The sequence below is a fragment of the Brachionichthys hirsutus genome, chromosome 6 (assembly GCF_040956055.1).
Source record: "Brachionichthys hirsutus isolate HB-005 chromosome 6, CSIRO-AGI_Bhir_v1, whole genome shotgun sequence".
Lineage (NCBI taxonomy): Eukaryota > Metazoa > Chordata > Actinopteri > Lophiiformes > Brachionichthyidae > Brachionichthys > Brachionichthys hirsutus.
In genome coordinates, this window is record NC_090902.1 from 1,350,016 (window position 1) to 1,370,282 (window position 20,267).

The following is a 20,267-nucleotide window of genomic DNA, read 5'->3' on the forward strand; positions in this document are numbered from 1 at the left end:
TTTCAAACCGGTTAAAAACCGACTCCTAAAAAAGACAAGCGAAAAGGCGTTTCCCGTTCTCTTCCTGCGAGTGTTAATGTTATCGAGCCTCTTATCTCGCAGCTTTTCTGGAAAGGAGAGGCCGTATTAGTAATAACAAACAGAAATGCTTGATCTAGACGGCGCGAACGCAGCGTCCGTCAGACATGGATTCCGTTTTGCAGTTTTCCGAGTGAGTCTGTGTCAACGGCTGGATCGTAACGAGGCGTTCTCGAGGGAATAGAACGCACGATCGCCCGATGAAGGACGTCCGATCAGAAACATCCGTCGTGCCACAGGCGCGGCCGTTCTGCATTCGAAGTCGTCTCTTATTATTTTGAGTACCGTGAAACGTTTTGTAGAAATGTACAGGCTTAAATGGAGAACATCGTAATAAATAGTCTCACACGTACTGTTCCGCCTCGCCTTCGTTGAGAATGGTCACTGAACCGGCGCCGCTGTTCATTTCAATGTCTCTGGCCGCCGCGTTCTCAGGAAGCGACGCCAAGTCCTTGAACACGTCGACGTAATGTCCGAACCCGGGACCCCAGTTCAATAGATTGTCCCAGTTGAAGCCTCCGCCTTGCTGGGCAAGTTTGTGGTGCAGGGTGTAGTGCTGGTCAACGGGGGGCCCCTGAGCCACGCCCGGCCCTCCTTCCGCCCTTCGGCTCGAGTAGCGCCGCTGCTTCAGCCTCCCGCCGTAGTCCTCGTCGTCAGCGTCCGACTCGTTGACTTGTGACAGTTTGGGGACGCGGGAGCTGTAAGACACGGGTTTCTCCCGGTCATACTCCATCTCTGAGCAGGTGAAGGAGTCGTGAGAGTCGCTTTCCGAGGAGGACTCCGGGGCGGGGATGCCGTCGGCGGGGTTGCGGACCCTCGACAGCGGCCTGCGGCAGTCCTCGTCCGAGCTGGAGCGCCCGTGGTCGGCGCTGCAGATGCTCGGGTTGCGTGGCCGTGGAGTGTTGAGCCGCTCAACCTCCTCGATGGACAGCCCCACGGGGGGCCCCGTTTCCAGGGGGACCTGCTCGATGGGCTGCTTGAGCCGGCTGCTGGGCCTGGAGGTGTGGCCGTGGCCCGCCATGGTTTGCGGACTCTTGCTCCGCCTCCCCAGCCGGGTGGCGTAGTTGAACATGGGCGGTGGCTGGCACATGTCACTGTGCAGGTCCAGCGGGCTGCCCTCGCGGCGCGCCAGGTTGAGCTCCCTGGTGGGAGTGTTTCTGTAAAAGGAGGCGGGCTTGGCGAACGGCGCCGGAGAGTGTCTGGAAAGAGGGTTTGGAGTGGGGCATGCCGAGTGGGAGTGGCTGAGGGGGGTGGACCTCAGCGCTTGGGTGTACTGAGGCTGGTAGGTGTAGCTCGTTGCCCCGAGGGGTAAGGGGGACTGCCTGGCGAAGCCCAGCGGGCTGTGTCTCTGGATGGAGAACTTGGGGGTGTGGCTGCGGAACTGTTTGTAGTGTTGGATGATGTCTGCGTCGGAAGGGGCGATGCTGCTGGCGTTATCGATGTCGTAGTGTTCCATGTCCGCCTCCGGGCCGTTGCACGGGGCGCAGGGGGCGCTGGGGAGCGTCTCGTTGCTGTGGGGGATGTCCGTTTCATCGTAGATCAGATAAGGGTTCTCCCTCTCGATGATGTCCGGCTTGGGGTTACCTTCCGGCTGTTTCCGTACCGTCATGTCGTCGCCGTACGGCGGGATGTTGTCCGGGTCGTCGAAGGCTACGTTCTCACTCCCCTTCTTCTTTTTCTTCTTCTTCTTCTCCTTGGGGTTCTTCTCCTTCGGTTCCTTGGGCACTTTGGTCTTATTGCGGCCCTTGCAGTGACTGCACAGGATCAGGCCGAGCACCACCAACGCCAGGACGGTGGCACAGCTGCCCACGATGGCCGGAACCGCCCAAATGGGAAGGACCGTGGTCTCCGCGGCGGGGCTCGGGCTGCAGACGAAAGCGCCGTTGTTCGCGCTCTTGCAGACGGTACCTTCGGGACACTGGACGCCCAGACAGGCCACCAAGGTCTCACAAGTCCTGCCCGTGTAGAACTCGGAGCAGGCGCAGGTGAACCCCGAGGGGGAGGAGTCCGGCACGCAGCTGCCTTGGTTCTGGCAGGGATTGGAGGCGCAGTCGCCCGGCGGCACGCATTTGTAGGCGTACCACTGGTTGACGCACATCAAGCCGTCCCAGCAGGGACTGCTCTCGCACAGGTCGGGGCCCCTGCATCCGATCTTGACAGACGGGCTGGTCTTCGTTAAGGCGACGAGCGCGTGTTCTCCGGTGAACGGCAGGCTCTCGCCATTGTACTTCACATGCGCCAAGCAGCCGTCGAAACCTGTCGGTAAACAGAGGAGAAACCGGGTTCAGCTGGTTTAAGCGTCGGTCGGAGGCTCCTCCTCCAAGGATCCGATCCATTGTTAGCGCCGTTAGCTTCAGGACAGACATCTGGGTTGGATGAATGTCAACGCTGTGCTGCGTGTGTTGCCTAACGGCGCTGCCTTAGCATTGTAAATAGACTTTTATTGAATTTATCCCGGTGCAGATTAAATCCGTTTGTGTCTTCTCATTAGCTCTTGAAAAGTAAACACCGGTACACAACTGTTCAGCCGGCCCGCCAAAGATCTGCACGCTAATAACACCATGCACTGTTTTATACACGCCATGATAACGGCATTCAACTATCAGGTTAGCCCCCCCCCTTGGAATCCTGAAATCTCCCGTATCTTTTACACAATGTTCCTAACTCCCGCTTCAGGACGAGAGAGTCCCGTGGAAATTAGATAAAGACGCTGAACGTCTCCAGAGGACGAGCGCTCCGAGACGAAGCGGTCCTGTCCTGAACGGACGGACGGACGGACGGACACTCTCCTGAAAGAGAAGCTCTTCGGCCGCGGTTGAGAAGGTGAATCTCAACAGCGTCAAATAGAAACAGGTTCCCCCCCCCCCCCCCCTGCTGATTTATATGGCCTCACGTGTTCCTGCAGTGCACGTACACACGCTCGCTCTCAGTGCGTAGGGGAGGCTGCCATAACACGTAAAAAACACGTCTGCACGGAGACTCTACAGGAGGTGAGTTTCTTGGCCAGCTTCAGCGCGTGTGTCTCACACAGCAAGTATGTTCACACGCACACACGCGTAAACATTGCACTAACGTGCACGCAGCGAGGGCTTTTTGAGCGTTTGTTTGGGGAGGGCGATGGCTAAAGGGATTTTAAATAGGCCGATGAAAAGTTTCTGGTCGAAACGCCAGAAAGACCCAGAACCCACCTGCTGCGGTTTTCTGCTGAGCCGGTCCGGGCGGGATCCCTCCAAGGGAAAAGGTCAACACGTCGAGGCCCCCAAAGTCCTGGGTGGCGTGCTGGATGACCCTGCGGTGGTCGTCGTCCACCTGGAGCACCGTGGCCGAGCCGTTCTTCGCCAGGCGGAGCGTGTGCCACTTCCCGTCCGACAGCACTGCGTCTCCGACGGTCCGCTCCACCTTCCCACCGACGCCGGCGTCTGAGATGTAGTGGATGTTGCCGTTCCTCAGCTGAGAAGAAACGGGGAGGGGGGGGCGTTAAGGTTGCACGTGCAAATAAAACGTGGGGTTTATGTCCCGACGCACGCAGGAGTGTTTTATATATCAGACTGGACGGATGCACATTGTTCTGGAATAAAGCTTATCCTGATTAAAGCAACGACTTTATCATGTTCGCGTCAATCAGGAGCAACGGGAGGAAGCGCCCCCCCCCCTCCCCCGCCCCTTCAAAACTTCGCAACGCTGCTCGCAGAAACTGATGGCGAGGTCGGAGATCAAAAGCAGAGGAGCAGCGTCACGCTCGTAAATCTTCCCGCCGTCCGGGGGACGCCGCGCTCAATCATGTCCTCGCAACTTGTGGGCGTAGCTTATGCTATTGAAGCGGGTGATAAATGGAGGCTTCCGAAGATCAAATCGGGATAAAACTCGCTCATTCGAACGCCCACTGGTGACGACAGAGCGCGTCTTTAAAAGAAATCAATCACGCTCACTTTGGCGTGGACGACAAATCCGTGGCTTACGCCGGGAAGGGGATGGTAATCTCATATGTGTAGTCCCAACTTCCATGGAAAAGTAATCCTGTTCTCAACCCTTCAAAGCCCCCCCCCCCCCCCAAAAAGAAAAAAATCAACAATGATAAGTGGCTTCCGGAAGAACTGATTTAGAACGGGAAAAGTGGAAAGTCTTCCAAGCCAAAGGACGCTGAGCAGCCGAAAGCTGGAAAACGCATCACCGAGTTTATCTATTAAACATCCGTCCTTTTTATCTCAGTATATACAGTCTGACTCCCGACATGTGGACATGCGCCGCATGCATCCCACCCCTGCTGCTCAGCTTCTCGGGGCTTCGTGGCACCTTCGATGCCTTTCAGGACCGTTTAGGAAGCTGCGATGATGAACCAGGACTCGGAAGACAAAGATTGCTAGCGAGCGCGGCTAGCAGCTGCTGCTAACAGTGAAAGGTATAAACTCATTATGATGATCTTTATATTCACTGTGCCGACGGATCACTTCCCGAGCGACAACACGAGTTTACAATAAAGGCTCGAGGCACGGATGAACAGATAAGCACAGGGGGCTGTTGCTATGGAAACGACCCGTTCAGCGTGGCATACCTTCACAGTCGTGTAGTTGCTGCTCTCCTGCACATGCAGCAGAGTGCCGCTCTTGCTGCGCGTCCTGAACTTGACCTCCAAGCTGCTGGGACCGGCGGGGTCAGAGGTCACGCCCTGCAGGAGTCGTCTCAAAAGGACGTCACGCTTGGGGCCCTGCTTCAGGGAGTAGTCCAGACGGCCGGTGCCGTCCAGGGACAGGGCGGTGTCTGCCGTCACGTCTGTGGCAGGAAGACGGAGAGCATCCTCAGTCCTGTCTGACTGATGGCATTTATGCAAAGAACGCTTTGAAGCTGCGTTGATGTGGCCTATCTTAAGATACGTGGCGCCGCTCGATGACTCAGGAGGGAAGAATCATAAATAGTCATGGCAGAATCGAATCAGCGCATCCTAAGTGCAGCCTCAGCGAAAAACTTCAAGAGCTTCGACTTACATTTCTCACAGAATTTGCCGGTGAAGCCATCCACACATTGGCACTGCTGCCAGGACCAGCGGTCCAAACAGGTGCCCCCGTGTCTGCAGGGGCTGGCGGTGCAGGCTCCTTCCAGTCTTGGACATCTAGGGACACATGGACCAAGTTTGACAAGTCAGCATCACAATCTGCAGCCGGGGGGGTCCAAAGGAGCGCAGATGAGTTGTGATTTCTCTCCCGGTTAAAAGATCTGTCTTTGCCTCGCTTTTCAACAGCAGGGCAGGTTAAAAAAAAAAGAATCCTCGGAATTTTCCAATTGGTTTCCCCTCGTCAAAAATCTGCCGTTTGTACCGAAACGACTTTTATGGGTCTCTCCAGAGGGTTTCAGAGTGTGAACAGAAAGACGGGGAGGTTAGAGAAGACGGACAGATGGGAAGAAGAGGGAGGCGAGAGAGGGAGGCGAGAGAGGGCGGCGGCGGCAGTAAAAGGAACCTGTCAAGGATGCCGCGCGATGCCAGCGCCTGGCCGGGCTCCAGCGGGCGGCCGTTGACGGCGAACTCCATGATGCATCCGACAAAGTCGTGGGTGGCGACCTGACCACGGCGATGAAGGACCGACTCTATCGACCGGACGCCTCCAACCGAGAGCCTGTTGGGCTGCACGTCCAGAATCCTGCACACACACACACACACACACAAGCTTTAACTGGAGTTACGACCCAACAACCTTCTACAACTTCTCCACGGAGAGCGACGGAGCCGAGCTGTTGGAGGAAATCGACCGCCGCAGGGAATCCGAACCGCCGGATTAACAGACACGGATCATCGGTTTGCGTGTGCGGTTCTCTTACCAGTCCGTGTGGACGGCCACATTGCTGACGGAACAGAAGCCCGGTTCCTGCTCGTCGCCACACAGGTCCACGGTCAGGGACGCCGCCTGCACGACAGACAACCAAACAAACAAACAAACAAACACACACACACACGTGTCATGTTTCACGGCTCTGAGCTGTGGTCCAGTTTCAGTACCTTTAAAGCTGTGATCTTTTGGGTTAGCTGCTGCTGCTAGCATCTCGCTAAAGCACAGACATGGCAACCCTGCCAGAGAGCGACCGGAGCCGCATGCGACTGTCACAGCGACAAAGCCGCCTGACGTAAGCTACGTGCTGAAACATAAATTTGTTTGGTGCAGCTTTTCTCCTCGAGCTCTGCACCATAACCTTCTCCACAGGGGCTGCTTCCACCCATAACTCCTCCTTGAGTATTTGTCTAAGTCCTGGACGGCGGTTAGCGTGAGGTTTGTCCACCTAATGGCATGTAGGTCAGCTATTTTTCATCAATCCATCACAGCGGTCGGTGGAAGAGTGGCAGGAAAATGCCATACATCACAGGAAACAATTTCTATTTCCCGTTAATGGGTCGAAAGCATTCGACCAGATGTGTGTGTGTGTGTGTGTGTGTGTGTGGGGGGGGGGGGGGTCCGATCCGACTAGGAAGAAAAGAAACGGGCTGGTGCGGGAAACTGTGTGAAAGTGTTGAAAACCCGGAGCAATCAAGCCGCCGCCTCTCCTGGATCTTAAGCAAACACCGACCACGCCGGCCCGGATCCGCATCACGGGTCATCCAGGAGGGCACGACCCCGCAGGGCGCACAAACCCAAACACACGTTAACACACACACACACACGAGCAACACGGTGATGGGAAGGCCGGGAACAGCAGGATGCATCCGTGGAACCGCTGGTTTTTCCTTATGGCGCTCTCTGTCGAAACGCTAAAAGAAGAGTAGCAGGAGGAAGCGTGACGAAGCCGGTTTCTAGGACCTCGATGCTGCTTCCTGCAGAATAACGGCTGCCCTGCCTTTATTACGGGTTTGTTTCCAAGACTAATTGAAGAGTGAGAAATAATAAAAGCTGCCATCTTTTTCCAAACAGGTGCAATGCCGTCGTCACGGTGATGAAGGGAATATCTGGGCAGGGATTATTAGCTAACGAGGTTAGCGGAGGTGAGCTGAGAGGTGAGTGCTTTTCCATTAGAGGAGCGTAACTCATGCCGGGTTTTACATCCTCTCCTAGTTCCTGCTCAGCTTTAATCCAACACGACAAAGATGGTACCAAACAAGAACCAGGTACCGGCAAGCAGAGCTGACCTGGTCCGCATAGTGGGACCGGCACTAAAGTCTCAGCTAATGCTAACGCTAATTTCGTTCTACGTCGCACACGGATGGATTTAATCAAATAGCATCTCCAAAAACCCTTTAGAGCTCATTCATCAATTTTAGTATCTTTCAGCCCATTATTTGGGATTAATGACCCATTATTTTGTTTGCTTAACTTTTACTGCTCTCATTCTATCAGGCAAGTTTTTTTCATGTGTTATTTTATTGAACAAAACATAGAATAGAACACTTTATTCCAGCAAATATCAGCTGGACAGAGTTAGCGACGGACAGAGTTAGCGACAGACAGAGTTAGCGCTGGGCTTAGCGGGCCATGTCGCTGCCAAGATGCTGAGAGAACATGTCACATTTTAATACGTTGATAAATCACCAACACGTCCAAAACTAAAACCAACACGAAAAATGTTGCGGCAAGACAAAACAACGCTACCATGGAAACAGCGTTAGCGTTAGCTTGAATTCCTGATGCGCTGCTTATTGTTCCTAACAACTAAACAGACTTAAATGGCTGCAACAGGACCCGTATACGGTCTTGTCCCTCTGACTGTAGTCCAGAACCACGTCCTCAGTTTCAGTCACCATAAAAACACAAGCCAGGAGGCGGGCGCTAACAGCAGGCCTCAGGCCTGACCACCAAAGTGACCCGCGGCACTTGTTTTTTTTTCCAAACATGGCGATCAGTTTCACCTCACGCCGCCTGAGCGAGTTGGCACTTGAAGCGTGACACGCTACTCGTTCCTCCAGCGCCCTGACGGGGCAGACGGAGTCACACGGATCTCAATGCGCTCTGTAGTCCTTTCCATCCCGTCACTCCGCACCACCTCAAACCTGACAATTTAATGGTTTTACCAGCTTCCTATGGAACTCTCAGCGCACGGTGGGAAACGACAGATTCGAAGTCCAGCAGGAGCGCCGCATTATGGATGTCTTGACGGAGCCGAGGTGGATTTTTTCTTTCTTTCTTTCCCCTCTCTCCTTGCCACGGCATCGCTGGCAGAGGGAAGCCTCCCAAACGGAGCGCAGGGAGGCAGGATTTCAACCTTCAGAGTCATTTTGGATGCCTGTATTGTAAATCACAACTAGCAATAAAATATAATTACAAACCATGAAAACCATAAGCTGAGCTACCCGTGGTTTTTGGGGGGGAGTTTAATTATCATCCGATGGTGCAAAAAAGAATTTAAAAGCCAAATTTAGATGCAGGTTTCAGCCGTAAATCCCAGGATGCAGCACAACCTATGTTTTACGGCCATACCTTGTGGCATTTCTAAGATTCCCTGCAACGGTTAGACTCCGAGAAACATGAGAAGCGTTAAATAAAAAGGGAGGTTCTCACCATCCCGGCTCTCCTGGCGATGACGGTGTGGAACTGCCCGTCGGACACTCTTATCATGGTCATCAGTTTGTAGGTTCCACTCCCCAGGTTGAAGGAGAAACGCACCCGTCCCTCGTAGATCTCCAGAGCCAGGAACTCCGCCTTGTCTCCGGTCTGGTTGTCGTGGTTGTACATGAGCAGCGCGTTGCTCTTCAGGGTAGAAAACTTGATGTAGATGTAGTTATTGTTGGGATCCAGAGACGGAAACTCCATGTAGGAAAGCTCCTCAAAGCCATAGCTGTTGAGTTCGCAGTGTTTGCCAAAAACCCCTGAGGACAAAAACAGAGCAGAGGCGAATGATTCACGGCGGTAAGACAGAATGTTGACCGAGCAGCGTTAAACGTTCGCTGTTCAGAAGGCGCCGAACACCGATCGCTGTTGTCGGCTCGTGAAAATTTGAAAAGATTTCAACGCATGAAAAATGGAGAAGCAAAACAAAATGACGGCGTCCACTTTAGAAATCACAGATACATTCAGGAATCTTGCTTTTCAGATGAGTAGGGCTCGCTAATGCCCCCAAATGTTTCCTATCATTACTTACCAAATGGGCAATGGCAGTAATATCCATCCACCCGGTTCTGACAGGACCCGCCATTAAAACACGGGTTACACTCACAGTGATTGATGATGGACTCACACGTTTTGCCTGGGTTCACAGAACAACAGAGTAAAATGGATGAGGTGGCAGACAACACAGGAAAACCTTGTGGGACACACAGACCCCCCCCCCCCCCCCTCCCCACAGGCAAGTCTTTCATCACTTCACAGCTGAGAACCGGCACCGGAAAAATATCTGGGCTCCGAACCTTTAACCCCGCAGCGAAGAGGAAGACGTAATGTCACGTTTCTTGGTGCACTTATTTCGGCTTCTTTCTTATTTTGTCCCAAATTACTGTGCATCACTTGATCCAAAACATCTTGAACCTTTCTTTGGAGAACAGAAATGACCTCATCCAGCTGGCAGATTATACTCACAAAGGAAAACCAGATTTTCAAACTCATTACGAGAACAAATTACGTGTGGAAAAGGTTGTTGTTGTTGTTTGTTTTTTCCCTTTTAGCGCGGAAAAACAAACAGCTGCAATATGCATGAGGTTCTCACATAGGTGAACGGCGAAATGAGTGGATATCACAAATAGCATACTTGGGTATGACAGTAAATGAGGCGTGATAAAATAAAAAATGACAATGAGCTTCTGCAAAAACATTTTAAGCTTTAAATCCGGTGATAAGTTGGCAGGAAAAACAGGAAGCTTGGAGTTCACAGCAAGGACGTGCAAACTACTGTAGGTCAGTAGGTGCACTTCTTCCGGCCGCTCATTTATCTTCATGAACCTTAAAGATTTGTGGTTATTTTTTTTACGCTCATAATATAAACGGACGGTAATGACCTGACTTGAAGCAAAACGGCCCGCTGCAGAAAATGCCTTTCAGATGCTGGAGTCGGCAGCTGGGGAACATGCGAGTTTCAAATGACGGCTCGCCCTTTAATGCGCCATATTGATTACATCACTGAAGGAAAAGGCCTGATTGGATCTTTTATAAAGCTGCTCATTTGTCATGCGACTAACAAGAGAGCTAAATGAGCAACCGTTGATTAAGAAATCCTTCTGTAAACAGTTTGAAACTCATCTGCGTGCGGCCGGAGCTGCACGAACGTTAAGGCGTGCATGAAGCGATATGGACGGTCGTCATCCTGTTTATTAAAGCACAGCAGGCTGATCTCAGCTAGCGCTAACGCTACGTGTGTGACGGCATCATCGTGTGAATGCCAGAGTGTGTTTGAGTCTCACGTGAGAGCGACTCAGGTCAGTACCTGCGAAGCCGGACTTGCAGAGACAGTTGAAGCCGCCGGGGAAGTTCTGGCACAGCGCTTCGTTCTTGCAGGGATTGGAAAGGCATTCGTTGACGTCCCTCTCGCAGGCCATACCAGTGAAACCTTCAGGACAGGTGCAGGAGAACCCCCCCACCAGATTGTGGCAGGTGCCGCCATTGTGGCAGGGTGATGGCCGGCACTCGTCGATGTCTGTCTCGCACAGAGCTCCTGTATATCCGGGTGTGCAGCTGCAGGCGTAGGGCTGCAGGGGGTGGTTGGAAACAAGGATCACTGGGACACTTTCTTCTGTCTTCATATCAGGCCCGACACTGAGACGCCGCTTGCAGCTGCCTCCATTCTGGCACGGGTTGCGCGTGCAAGGATCATGGTCCACCGCGTCTATTTGCACTCCACTCTGTCTATGTAAAATGTCTTTGATACTCTGGAAGAATGTAGCCACGCCGCTAGGGTTGACGTATTGTCCGTGGCCCCGTTTCACAGCTGCCATGAGGAAAGTCTGATTGTTGAGCTCGAACGCTCCGTAAAGCAGCACCCCCGTGCCGAGTCCGGCGAGCTGGGAGTTGGCAATGCGTAGGAAGCTGAGGTAGTGGTTAGTAAGGAAGCTTTTGATTCCTTGGGATTGGAGCCGGATCAGTATGCTATTGTCCACAGTGGCATTTGTGAAACCCATGAAGAGAACTCGAGCTGTGTTGCTGACTGAGCCATGGACGCCGTCGCTGCTCCGGATGGTTATTTCAAAAGTTCCATCCATCGAGCGAGCTTTAGAATTGAGATTGCACGTTCCGGTCGGGATGCTAAACAGACCCGAGGATGGAGGAATAAGAGAGCAGTGAAACCGATCCTGAACATCAGGGTCTTGGGGTTTGACATCACCCAAGGATCCTCCAGGAAACATGTTCCCAAAATAGTGGACAAAGATTTCCAGGGACCGCGGCTCTGAGGGATTGTCATTCTGATCGTTTACTTTGACGTGAACTGTTCCCGTTGAAGACATCTGAGGCACACCGGAGTCCTTAATCACAACGGAAAGGAAGAAGTCGCTGATCTGCTCTCTGTCGATCTCCCTGCTGGTGGCTAACGCTCCAGCCGGACTGAGGCTGAAGTAGCTGTGGGCCGATCCAGAGCTCTGAAGGCTGAACAAATAAGGCCCTTGGTTGGGTGGAAGATCTGGGTCGGATGCTGCTAGCGTTGTCACCGCAGTGCCAGCTCTCTGATTCTCCATCACCTCAGCGTAGCTGGTTGTCAAAGTTGGGCCGTTGTCGTTTATGTCTTCTAGACTCACAATCACGGTTGTGCTTCCTGTAGCGGGCGGCGTGCCGGTATCCACGGCGAGGACGAGTAGATTATACACGGGCGTGGTCTCTCGGTCTAGCTCTGCAGCCACCGACACTTGGCCAGTTTTGGGATTGATAGTAAAAATATTTTTGTCAAACTCAGGAGCAAAGGCGTAGGAAAATCTGCTCCAGCTCGGGACCGAATCGGAGTCCTGAGCACTGACAAAGGTAACCAGACCGCCCGGCAACAGACCTTCGCTAACCTGCACGTCATACAGTTCCTGGGTAAAAACGGGGGGGTCGTTGGCATCAAGAATTGTGATGTTCACAAAAACCTCATCAATATCTGCCCCACGGATGCTCCCTGCATTCTTTGCCAACACTTTCAGCGAGATTTTTTCCTCTTTCTCACGGTCAAGCGTACCGGTGACATAAATCTGGCCTGTATTCTTATCGATGCTGAAGCCCTTCCTTCTGCTCCTCCCAAAAATGAGGTAGTAAACCACCCCGTCATCCCCTTGGTCTCGATCACTGGCAAAGACTTCCCCTACCACTGTGCCTTTTGGAGCAGCTTCAGATATTTCAAAGTAGTACTGCTTGGAGACAAAGCGGGGTACGTACTCGTTGGCTCCCTTTAGCTGGATGTTGACATTGGCGAAGCTGCAGCGCTCCTCGTCTGGGACATTAAAGGCCTTCACTGTTAAATGGTAGACCTGTTTAGACTCGTAATCCAAGAAGCCTTGGGTGGTGATGGTGCCCGTGTTTGGGTCGATAACAAAGAGGTCGCTGTCTGACGACTGTATCACATAAGCCATGACTGCGTTAGCCCCCGAATCACGGTCCGTGGCGTTCATTTTCACCACAGTGGTGCCACTGGGAACGTTCTCTTGAACAATGGGGAAGTACTCGTCGGGATCGAACACAGGAGGGTTGTCATTCACGTCAGTCACGCGTACTACGACGGACACGTAGCTCGTCTTGGAAATCCAGCCACCGTCAGTGGCTGAAACTCTGAGCTCATGTTGGTGCTTCTCTTCAAAGTCCAGGGGCTGAGCTAAGGATAGCACTCCCGTCTTACCATGAAGGGAGAACAGACCGCCGTCGTTGCCTGATGCGATATTGTACGCGATAAGGCCATTCATTTCTTTATCTTTGTCCCTGGCGGACAGAGTCCTAATGGCCGTTCCCACGGCAAGGCTTTCAGGTACCGTGGCTGAGATTTGGCTCTGTGAGAACTCAGGCGTGTGGTGGTTTTCCTCCGTGACGGTGATCCGTACCAACGTCCGGGCCGATAAAGGTGGATTTCCTCTGTCGTTCGCTGTAATGTCAACCAAGAAGACTTTATTCACATCGGACGTAAGGGAGGAAGCGACGGTAATCCATCCACTTGTTTTGTCCAGCTTGAATTTACTAGAGCCGTTTCCACCTGTTACCAAGTACTCGACCTCAGAATTAAGGCCAAAGTCTTTTTTGTCGTGGGCTACGACCCTAATCAGCCTGGTGCCAACCTTGACACTTTTGGTGACAGGAGTAAAGTGGGTGGGCGAGGCAAACTCGGGCGGATTATCATTGCTGTCCACAATGTTTACAATTACTGTCGTCTCACTCATCAGAGGCTTGACTGCCCGGTCTGACGCTGTGACAATAAAGCTGTGGCGATTTATATTTATACTGCTGGCACCTGTTGAGTTCTGATACTTTAACTGCTGCTTCACGAGTATCTCTCCGGAGCTGGAATTAATTCTGAAATACTCGGACTGGGATCGAATGAAATAGAAGATCTTGCCGTTGAAGCCCTCGTCGGGATCGGTGGCGGACACCTGCGTCACCAGGGAGCCCACCTCGGTGAGTTCGGGGTAGTCCAGATAGTAGGAAGGACGGTTGAATCTGGGCGCGTTGTCGTTAATATCGGTTATAAACATGGTGACGTCCGTGCTCACGGTCCAGCCGGAGTCATGTGCAGACACTTTGACGATGTAGTGATCTGTGTCTTCTCTATTGAGTGGCCTGCTTATGGTGATGTCTCCGGTGTTTGGATTGATACTAAACGGAAGGCTGGTATCTGCAATTGAATATCGGCTAACGGCGTTGGAACCGGCGTCCTCGTCTGTGGTGGTGACCCTGGTGACGGTGTAGCCAACGGGGGCATTCTCCGCCACCGTAGCGCTGAAGATCTTGGAGAAGCGAGGAGCGTTGTCATTCACGTCCAGCACGCCGATTATCACTTTGACCGCTGTGTTCTTCGGGGGCAACCCCCGGTCAGTGGCTTTGACTTTCAGACTGTACTGAGCCGCCTTTTCCCGGTCCAGCGGCCTGGTGGTTCGTATTTCCCCGGTAGCTCTATTGATGCTGAAACGGTTCTCCTTGTTGCCATCGATGATGGCGTACTCAAGGTGTCCATTAGGTCCACTGTCCAGATCAACAGCGGAGACAACCAGCACCCGTTGAGGCGAAAGGTTCTCCAGTATCTCAGCATGGAAGGGGTCTTTATCAAACACCGGGTGGTTGTCGTTCACGTCCAGCACCGTGATTTCCACTTTCTCGTAAGTAGAATACGGTGGGAAGCCCTGATCTCTGGCCTCGATCCAGAGAACGTACTTCTGAATGTGCTCAAAATCTAGCGGGTGCCTGATGGACAGCTCGCCTGACAGCTGGTCAACGTGGAAGGCATAGTCCAGGTTGCCGCTGGCGATGTAGTAAGATAATGGCCCGCCCCTCATAGAAGACCCAGTCACCGTGGTAACAACGTGGTTAGTTGGCTGGCTCTCTGGGAAGGTAAACGTGTGCTCCTTCAGCTTGATGACGGGGAAGTTTCCTCCGTTAACAAAGCGGACCGTCACCGTGGTCATATCCATCTTGGGGTTCGCCCCGCCGTCTTTCACTCGGACCGTGAGGGTGACCTCTGAGCTTCCGGTTAGCTTCTCATTGGCTGTGATGGCGCCTCTGATGGGGTCGATCTTGAACTTCTCAGAGTTGCGCCCCAGCAGGGAGTAGTGCAGCTGGGCGTTGGCGCCAGAGTCTTCATCGGTGACGGTAACAGCAAAGACCAGGGACCCTGAAGACAACACACGGATCTTCTTTGGTCAGGTTTGACCATGCGTGATAATGTGCTTATTTTAAAGACTACGGCAACGCGTGCTCACCTGGTGCCGTAGAGGCGGGTATGTGGGTGACGTAGGGGTGGTGGTGGAAGCGAGGAGGGTTGTCGTTGATGTCAGCCACGGTCACGGACACGGTGGCGGAGCTGGACAGGCCCTGGGGCTGCCCGCCATCTGTTGCCACAACCAGGAGCTGGTAATTGGCCCGGTCCTCCCGGTCCAGCAGGGAACTGGTGATAATCTGCCCTGTCGCTGGGTTTATGGAGAAGCGGCCGTGGCCTCCGGTCAGGCTGTAGCTGTGAGGAAAGTAAACAGGAACGAGTCTTGATGAAAGGTCTGTGATTTCTGCAGCACCTGCATACCAACATGTTTACGGTGCTGTGGTGTTATTACACGGTGGAAGGACACGGCAGCTCTTTCAGAAAACTTTGTATCTCATAATCATGTGTATTCCAGTGCGGTAATTGTGCTATTACAGATGTTTCTAGAGTAAATAATGAGTCAACAGCTCTTCTCATATCTCTGTTTCGCCCCTCCTGGTGTCCTCCCTCTTCCATCCTTCAGCATTTGATCCTTAAATCAATCCCCGGCATGCCGTCTTTAAAAACGTCTCACTTCCTGAAATGCCTGATGTCAAACAGGCTGAACTATCCGCTGCAGGCCCTGCTTCCTGCATTAGTTAGGAATAATAAAAGCATGGGAAGAGCATGATGAATAAAATCACGTAAGGACAGAAGGACAACAGTCTTTGGCTTGCTGACTAATCTCAAGCTTCATCCTAATCCCAGACATAAATGTAAACTGACACATGCATGTACAGACCAGTGCATCCTTTGAAAAGACTTTGAATCCCCCTCCAGAGACGGGAATGACAAATTACGGAATGAGCAGAGTGGATGCGAGGCTTATTTGGATATCATCAGTGACATGAACTGTCCTCAGATGTTTGCGGTCTGGACACAGTCCAGAGACGAGTGCAGGTCCGGGGCTCACGTTAAATAGCAGAGACTCAACATTAAAAACCGAAGGGTACCGGTTCTGGTCTCCATTAAGGTCCTCCAACCCCCTGATGGGCACCACTCGTACTGTCATAGAGAATTAACATCCTCATTACTGTGTTTTGGGAAACTGGAGCATGCTGCGGTACCCCCCAATGTGCAACCGGTGGGGCTACTGAGGAGGGGTCAGACTTGAATCAGGATCCGGATCGAGAGGGACCAGCAAGAAGCGCCTACAAGGAGGGGGCTGTGAGTGGGGGAAAAAGTCGGCGTCCGGCTTGGGAATCCAAACAAAGAATTTTGTGTTGCCAAAACTTCCGTTACCAACTACAACATCAGCCTGGAATTTCAGAAAGCTGGGGATGAGGTAAAAGGGAATGCTGAGACCCGGTTCTGCTGTGGGCCGACAAGGGTTCGCTCATTCTCAGTAGTTTTTGGATCTCCTCTGGATTGTAAAAAGGCTTCATTCATTAATTCATCTGCAAGGAAGTCAAATTTCTAATAAATCTTCAGAGCAAATAATCACGGTTTCCTTCTGACGCTCCTGGAAAAAACCGATCAAATGGTGAGGTCATTTCTGCAACGCATTATTGCTTCCTAGCTTTCTTCTGTTAAACTCCCAAAACGGGCTCAGGCTCTAAAACTCAAGAGGAGATTCTGTAGGAAATGTCCAGTCTATGCAAGAAATGTCATTAAACCTTGGATTAAACTACTTTACTTTTGTAATTCTTGTTATTTCAGGACACTTTGACAATAGTTTTTGTTGGTAATCATTTCATTTTGAGGCCCAACTGTAAAACTAAAGCCTGGGAAACCAACCAGCACTTCTTTGATCCAAGCAAACAGCAAATGAGGCCAGTTGCTACTTCCAGCCCCGGGTGGTCATGGGTTCTACAGGGAACAGTTGCTCCACGTTTGACTGGAAGCTATTTATTGAGTCGTGGGTTCCAGGACAAAGATTTAGAACACAAACAAACAAAAACACACACACAAACTGATAGGAACACGCTCGCCATGGGGGGGGGGGGGTACCTTATGACGCCATTGATGCCCACGTCTGCGTCGGAGCTGTTGACCAGAAGCACATCCGTCCCCGTCGGCGCGTCCTCCATGATGGTGGTGTGGAAGGAGGACGACGTGAAAACAGGGACGTTATCGTTCACGTCGTCCACCAGAACGATGACCGTCCCGGTTCCACTCAGAGACGGAGAACCTGAGGAAAAGCAAGGAGAATGCCGGAGTGAACGGTCGAGGTGGAGGAGAACCGACGCTCCGCTGTCTGTCACATGACCAGCCTCGTTTCTGTGACGCGGGAAGCTGGAAGAGGACAGGAGTGGGACGTTGAGACGCTCATTGTATGTGACTTGTGGACGTTTCATTTCCAAGGCGAGGCATCTATTTTAAGGTGCACGGCTCTGAGAGAGAGGATCCGAGCGAGGAGAAAGTGCTATCGCCAGCAGAAATCGGACTATTTTTCTCCCAGAGCTGGTGACGAAGCGAGGCTTTACCGCGCGCCCCCACCTGGGGGCCGGATTTAAATCAATAGCAGATGAAAATGAGCCGCAGAGCAGAAAAACCTGAAGAGAAGAAACATCTGACATCTGCCTCGCCTGAGACGGCCTCGGGAATCCTTCCTTAAATGGCACGCTGAACTTCCTCCAAACACAAACGCAACTTCAGCTTTGTTAAAAAAATGTTGCAGGATTTGGGGATGTCTATAAAGACGTCTTTTAAAGCTCGAGAGACACTGTGGCTCTTTATATTCAGCCAGGAAGGATTATCTTATAAATATGATAAAACCAGGGCAACATGCTCATTATATGAGCCAATTGTTCTCCCTTGAATGTCGGATGAATTATCTTTCCCCCCGGCAGCCTCTGGAGACCAAGCAGGAGAACCGATGATGAAAACAGCTCCTTGCCGTCACGCTTTAAATCAACGAGAGACGGGAAGACACGAGCGCCATCGAGGACGCGAGCTTTTTGGTCTTTTAACGGTAAATGGACTAGACCTCAACGGGGCTTTTGTTTCCACCCATTCACGCCGAGGCGGCGGAGGCTACCAAAGCTCCTCAGGAGAGGACGGTGGGGGGGGGGGGGGCTGCTGCAGATCCGTGTCCATCCAGACGATGCTGATCCGTGAAGTCTACACGGGTCAGAGGTGGTTTACGAGTCCAGTTGATTTAGATTCAAACGCAAATATTTTCAGTGAGGAATCTAGAAATCAGCACCAAACTGTTTGTGGCATAAATAAATGAAGCGTTAGCTTTAGCGTTGGGTCGAAACCAGAAGCACGGCAAGAAAAGAGTGGACAGCCTATATGACAAACAACAACAACTCAATGCTAACGTAGCGTAGCCTAACACTGCAGAAAGGTAATATAAAGAGTAAAAAAAGCCGTGCTACAAACAGCAGCGTTAGCCGTTAGCCCATTTAAACCGCCACTCAATCCCAGCGAAGTGAAAGAAATGAAATTCCCAACGAGCTCTGCAGCTTCTAGACAAAGCGCTAGCGCTAACGCTAACCCCCCCCCCCCCCGGGCAGATTGGACAATACTCCTTTTGGAGGCTGAAGAATTTTGACTTTATTGTAGGGTTTTGGGACCACCGCAGCTTCTCTCTGGAGGGCGGGGGGGGGGGGGGTGAGCCTTTTTACTGTAACATCACGGCGTTCTGATAATAAACAGACGTTTGACCGGGAGCCTGCTGGTCAGAACACACGGGGCCAACTTTCAGGATAAACAGCGCTGAATTCCAGGAGCAAAATATACACAATAGACACAAACAGAAGGAACAGTAAATATTTTCATCCCATAAGAGGCCTCCCAAAACCACGAAGCACTAATGTGGAGTGACTCACCACCGAGATGAGTCACGGTTCTGCAGTTCTAGCTCAGAACTTACTGGTTTAATGAGACCCAGTGCTCAGAACCAAACATAGGAAATATTGCATTTCAGCTCACAAACGACAGAGCCTGAGGTGTCACCTGGCTTGATCAAGGGGAGTCATTGTTAGAGGGGTTGCCGTGGCAACAGATTACGACCGACATCTGCTCTGCCTTGGCCGATCTTTCTAATGGAGGCGAGATGCGAGTCGACGAGTTGTCTGTCGATCCGAGCTAAGCTAACTTTGCCCTGAGCTCCGACTGGAGGACATTTAATTCAAATAAGATGATTTTTAAAAACACATTTGGCCATTATCACGAAAAATGAAAATAATAATAAAACAAGTAAAATAAAAATCCCGACGCCTGAACGAGCCACGAAGCTGGATCGGAATGTTAGAGCCATGATCGCCGTGGTCTCCGCTGGGATGATGCTAATTCAGTCAATCTGAGGGATTTATTCCTGTGAAAGCTCAAAGGTTCCACGGCAGTTACAGCGGCAGTATTTGGGGGGGGGGGGTCTGCTTACAGTGATGTCATCAAAGATACTTTCCGAGGCGTTGAAACATCTCTGTGTTTGTGTGTGTGTGAAACACACAACCCTCCTTCCAGGCGTTGCACTCTTGCACAGGACGTGATGTCACAACCTGTTTACGGCCTCGCCCCTCCCGCGCCGCCACTTGTGTGACCTTCGACCTGCATTGCCTCTGTCACCAAACACATCAGGGACTCTGAGACACAGGACTCGGTTACCCGGCTTAATCCTTAGCGAGCCGGAGGAAAAATATCCCATCCCGGTTTAGGGTATGTCCCCCCCCCGCCCCCCGAGCCTCTCCCCGTGCGACGACCCCGCCTCCGCCTCGCAGGAGCTCAAACGCAGCATTTCTCACAACTTTCTCGGTGTATCACTTGTCACAGCGTCACGCTCCTCGGTGCAGCCTCGGGATGCGCCTCCTCGGCCTCCCCGGGGGACGGGCGATATCACATAACCCCTGGCAGCTGCCCCCCCCCCCCCCCATACCTGCTGCTCCATGTGTTAATGGCTCGGATCTATCCTGTTACACCAGGTGGGCAGTCCGATTTAGTCGTCACGGAACACAATATCTTTGCAGGTATGCAAATACAATAAATAATGTTTCAAACGGTTACGCTGAAGGTGAGATGCTCTCTAGACTCATACGGGGCGGGGCGGGGCGGGGGGGGGGGGGGTCAGAGGAGCAGCTGTCACCTGTTTCCGATTCGTAAATTTCCCTTGAATGCCGTACCTGCAAAGGAGAGAAACGCAAAACCCAGAAGAGTTCATCATGCGCAGAACAGCCTCCGTCCTCCGCTTCATTTTGTGTTGTCGTTTTTTTTCTTCGGGGGGGGGGGGGGGGTTTAGTGACTCAACAGAAGAGGAATGCTCTCCGAGCAAATTGCCAGTTACCCATCCAAACAGTCCTAGAGTGTCGGGGTTAATGATTTCGGCGGGTGTCACCCCGCAGTGCCGCAGCGGGGGGGGGTGGGGCGTGGCGAAAGTTTACGGCTAAATCTGGCTGAGCGAAACCTGGCCAACCGTTATGCGACGTATGACATCATTTTGCCAC

The 20,267-nt window shown here is 52.2% G+C and overlaps 1 protein-coding gene across 1 annotated transcript in view; it reads right to left on the reverse strand.

Annotated features, from left to right (window-relative positions):
* Positions 1–421: 421 nt before the first annotated feature.
* fat4 (FAT atypical cadherin 4) overlaps positions 422–20,267 on the reverse strand; it is a 69,238-nt gene continuing 49,392 nt past the window's right edge. The window contains exons 7-17 of the mRNA XM_068740645.1: positions 16,831–17,011; positions 14,846–15,096; positions 10,408–14,757; positions 9,133–9,237; positions 8,553–8,860; positions 5,890–5,975; positions 5,532–5,711; positions 5,061–5,185; positions 4,631–4,848; positions 3,267–3,528; positions 422–2,334 (exon numbers count right to left, since the gene is read on the reverse strand). Coding sequence (XP_068596746.1) covers positions 422–2,334; positions 3,267–3,528; positions 4,631–4,848; positions 5,061–5,185; positions 5,532–5,711; positions 5,890–5,975; positions 8,553–8,860; positions 9,133–9,237; positions 10,408–14,757; positions 14,846–15,096; positions 16,831–17,011 — 7,979 coding nt within the window. The remainder of the gene's footprint in view (positions 2,335–3,266; positions 3,529–4,630; positions 4,849–5,060; positions 5,186–5,531; positions 5,712–5,889; positions 5,976–8,552; positions 8,861–9,132; positions 9,238–10,407; positions 14,758–14,845; positions 15,097–16,830; positions 17,012–20,267) is intronic.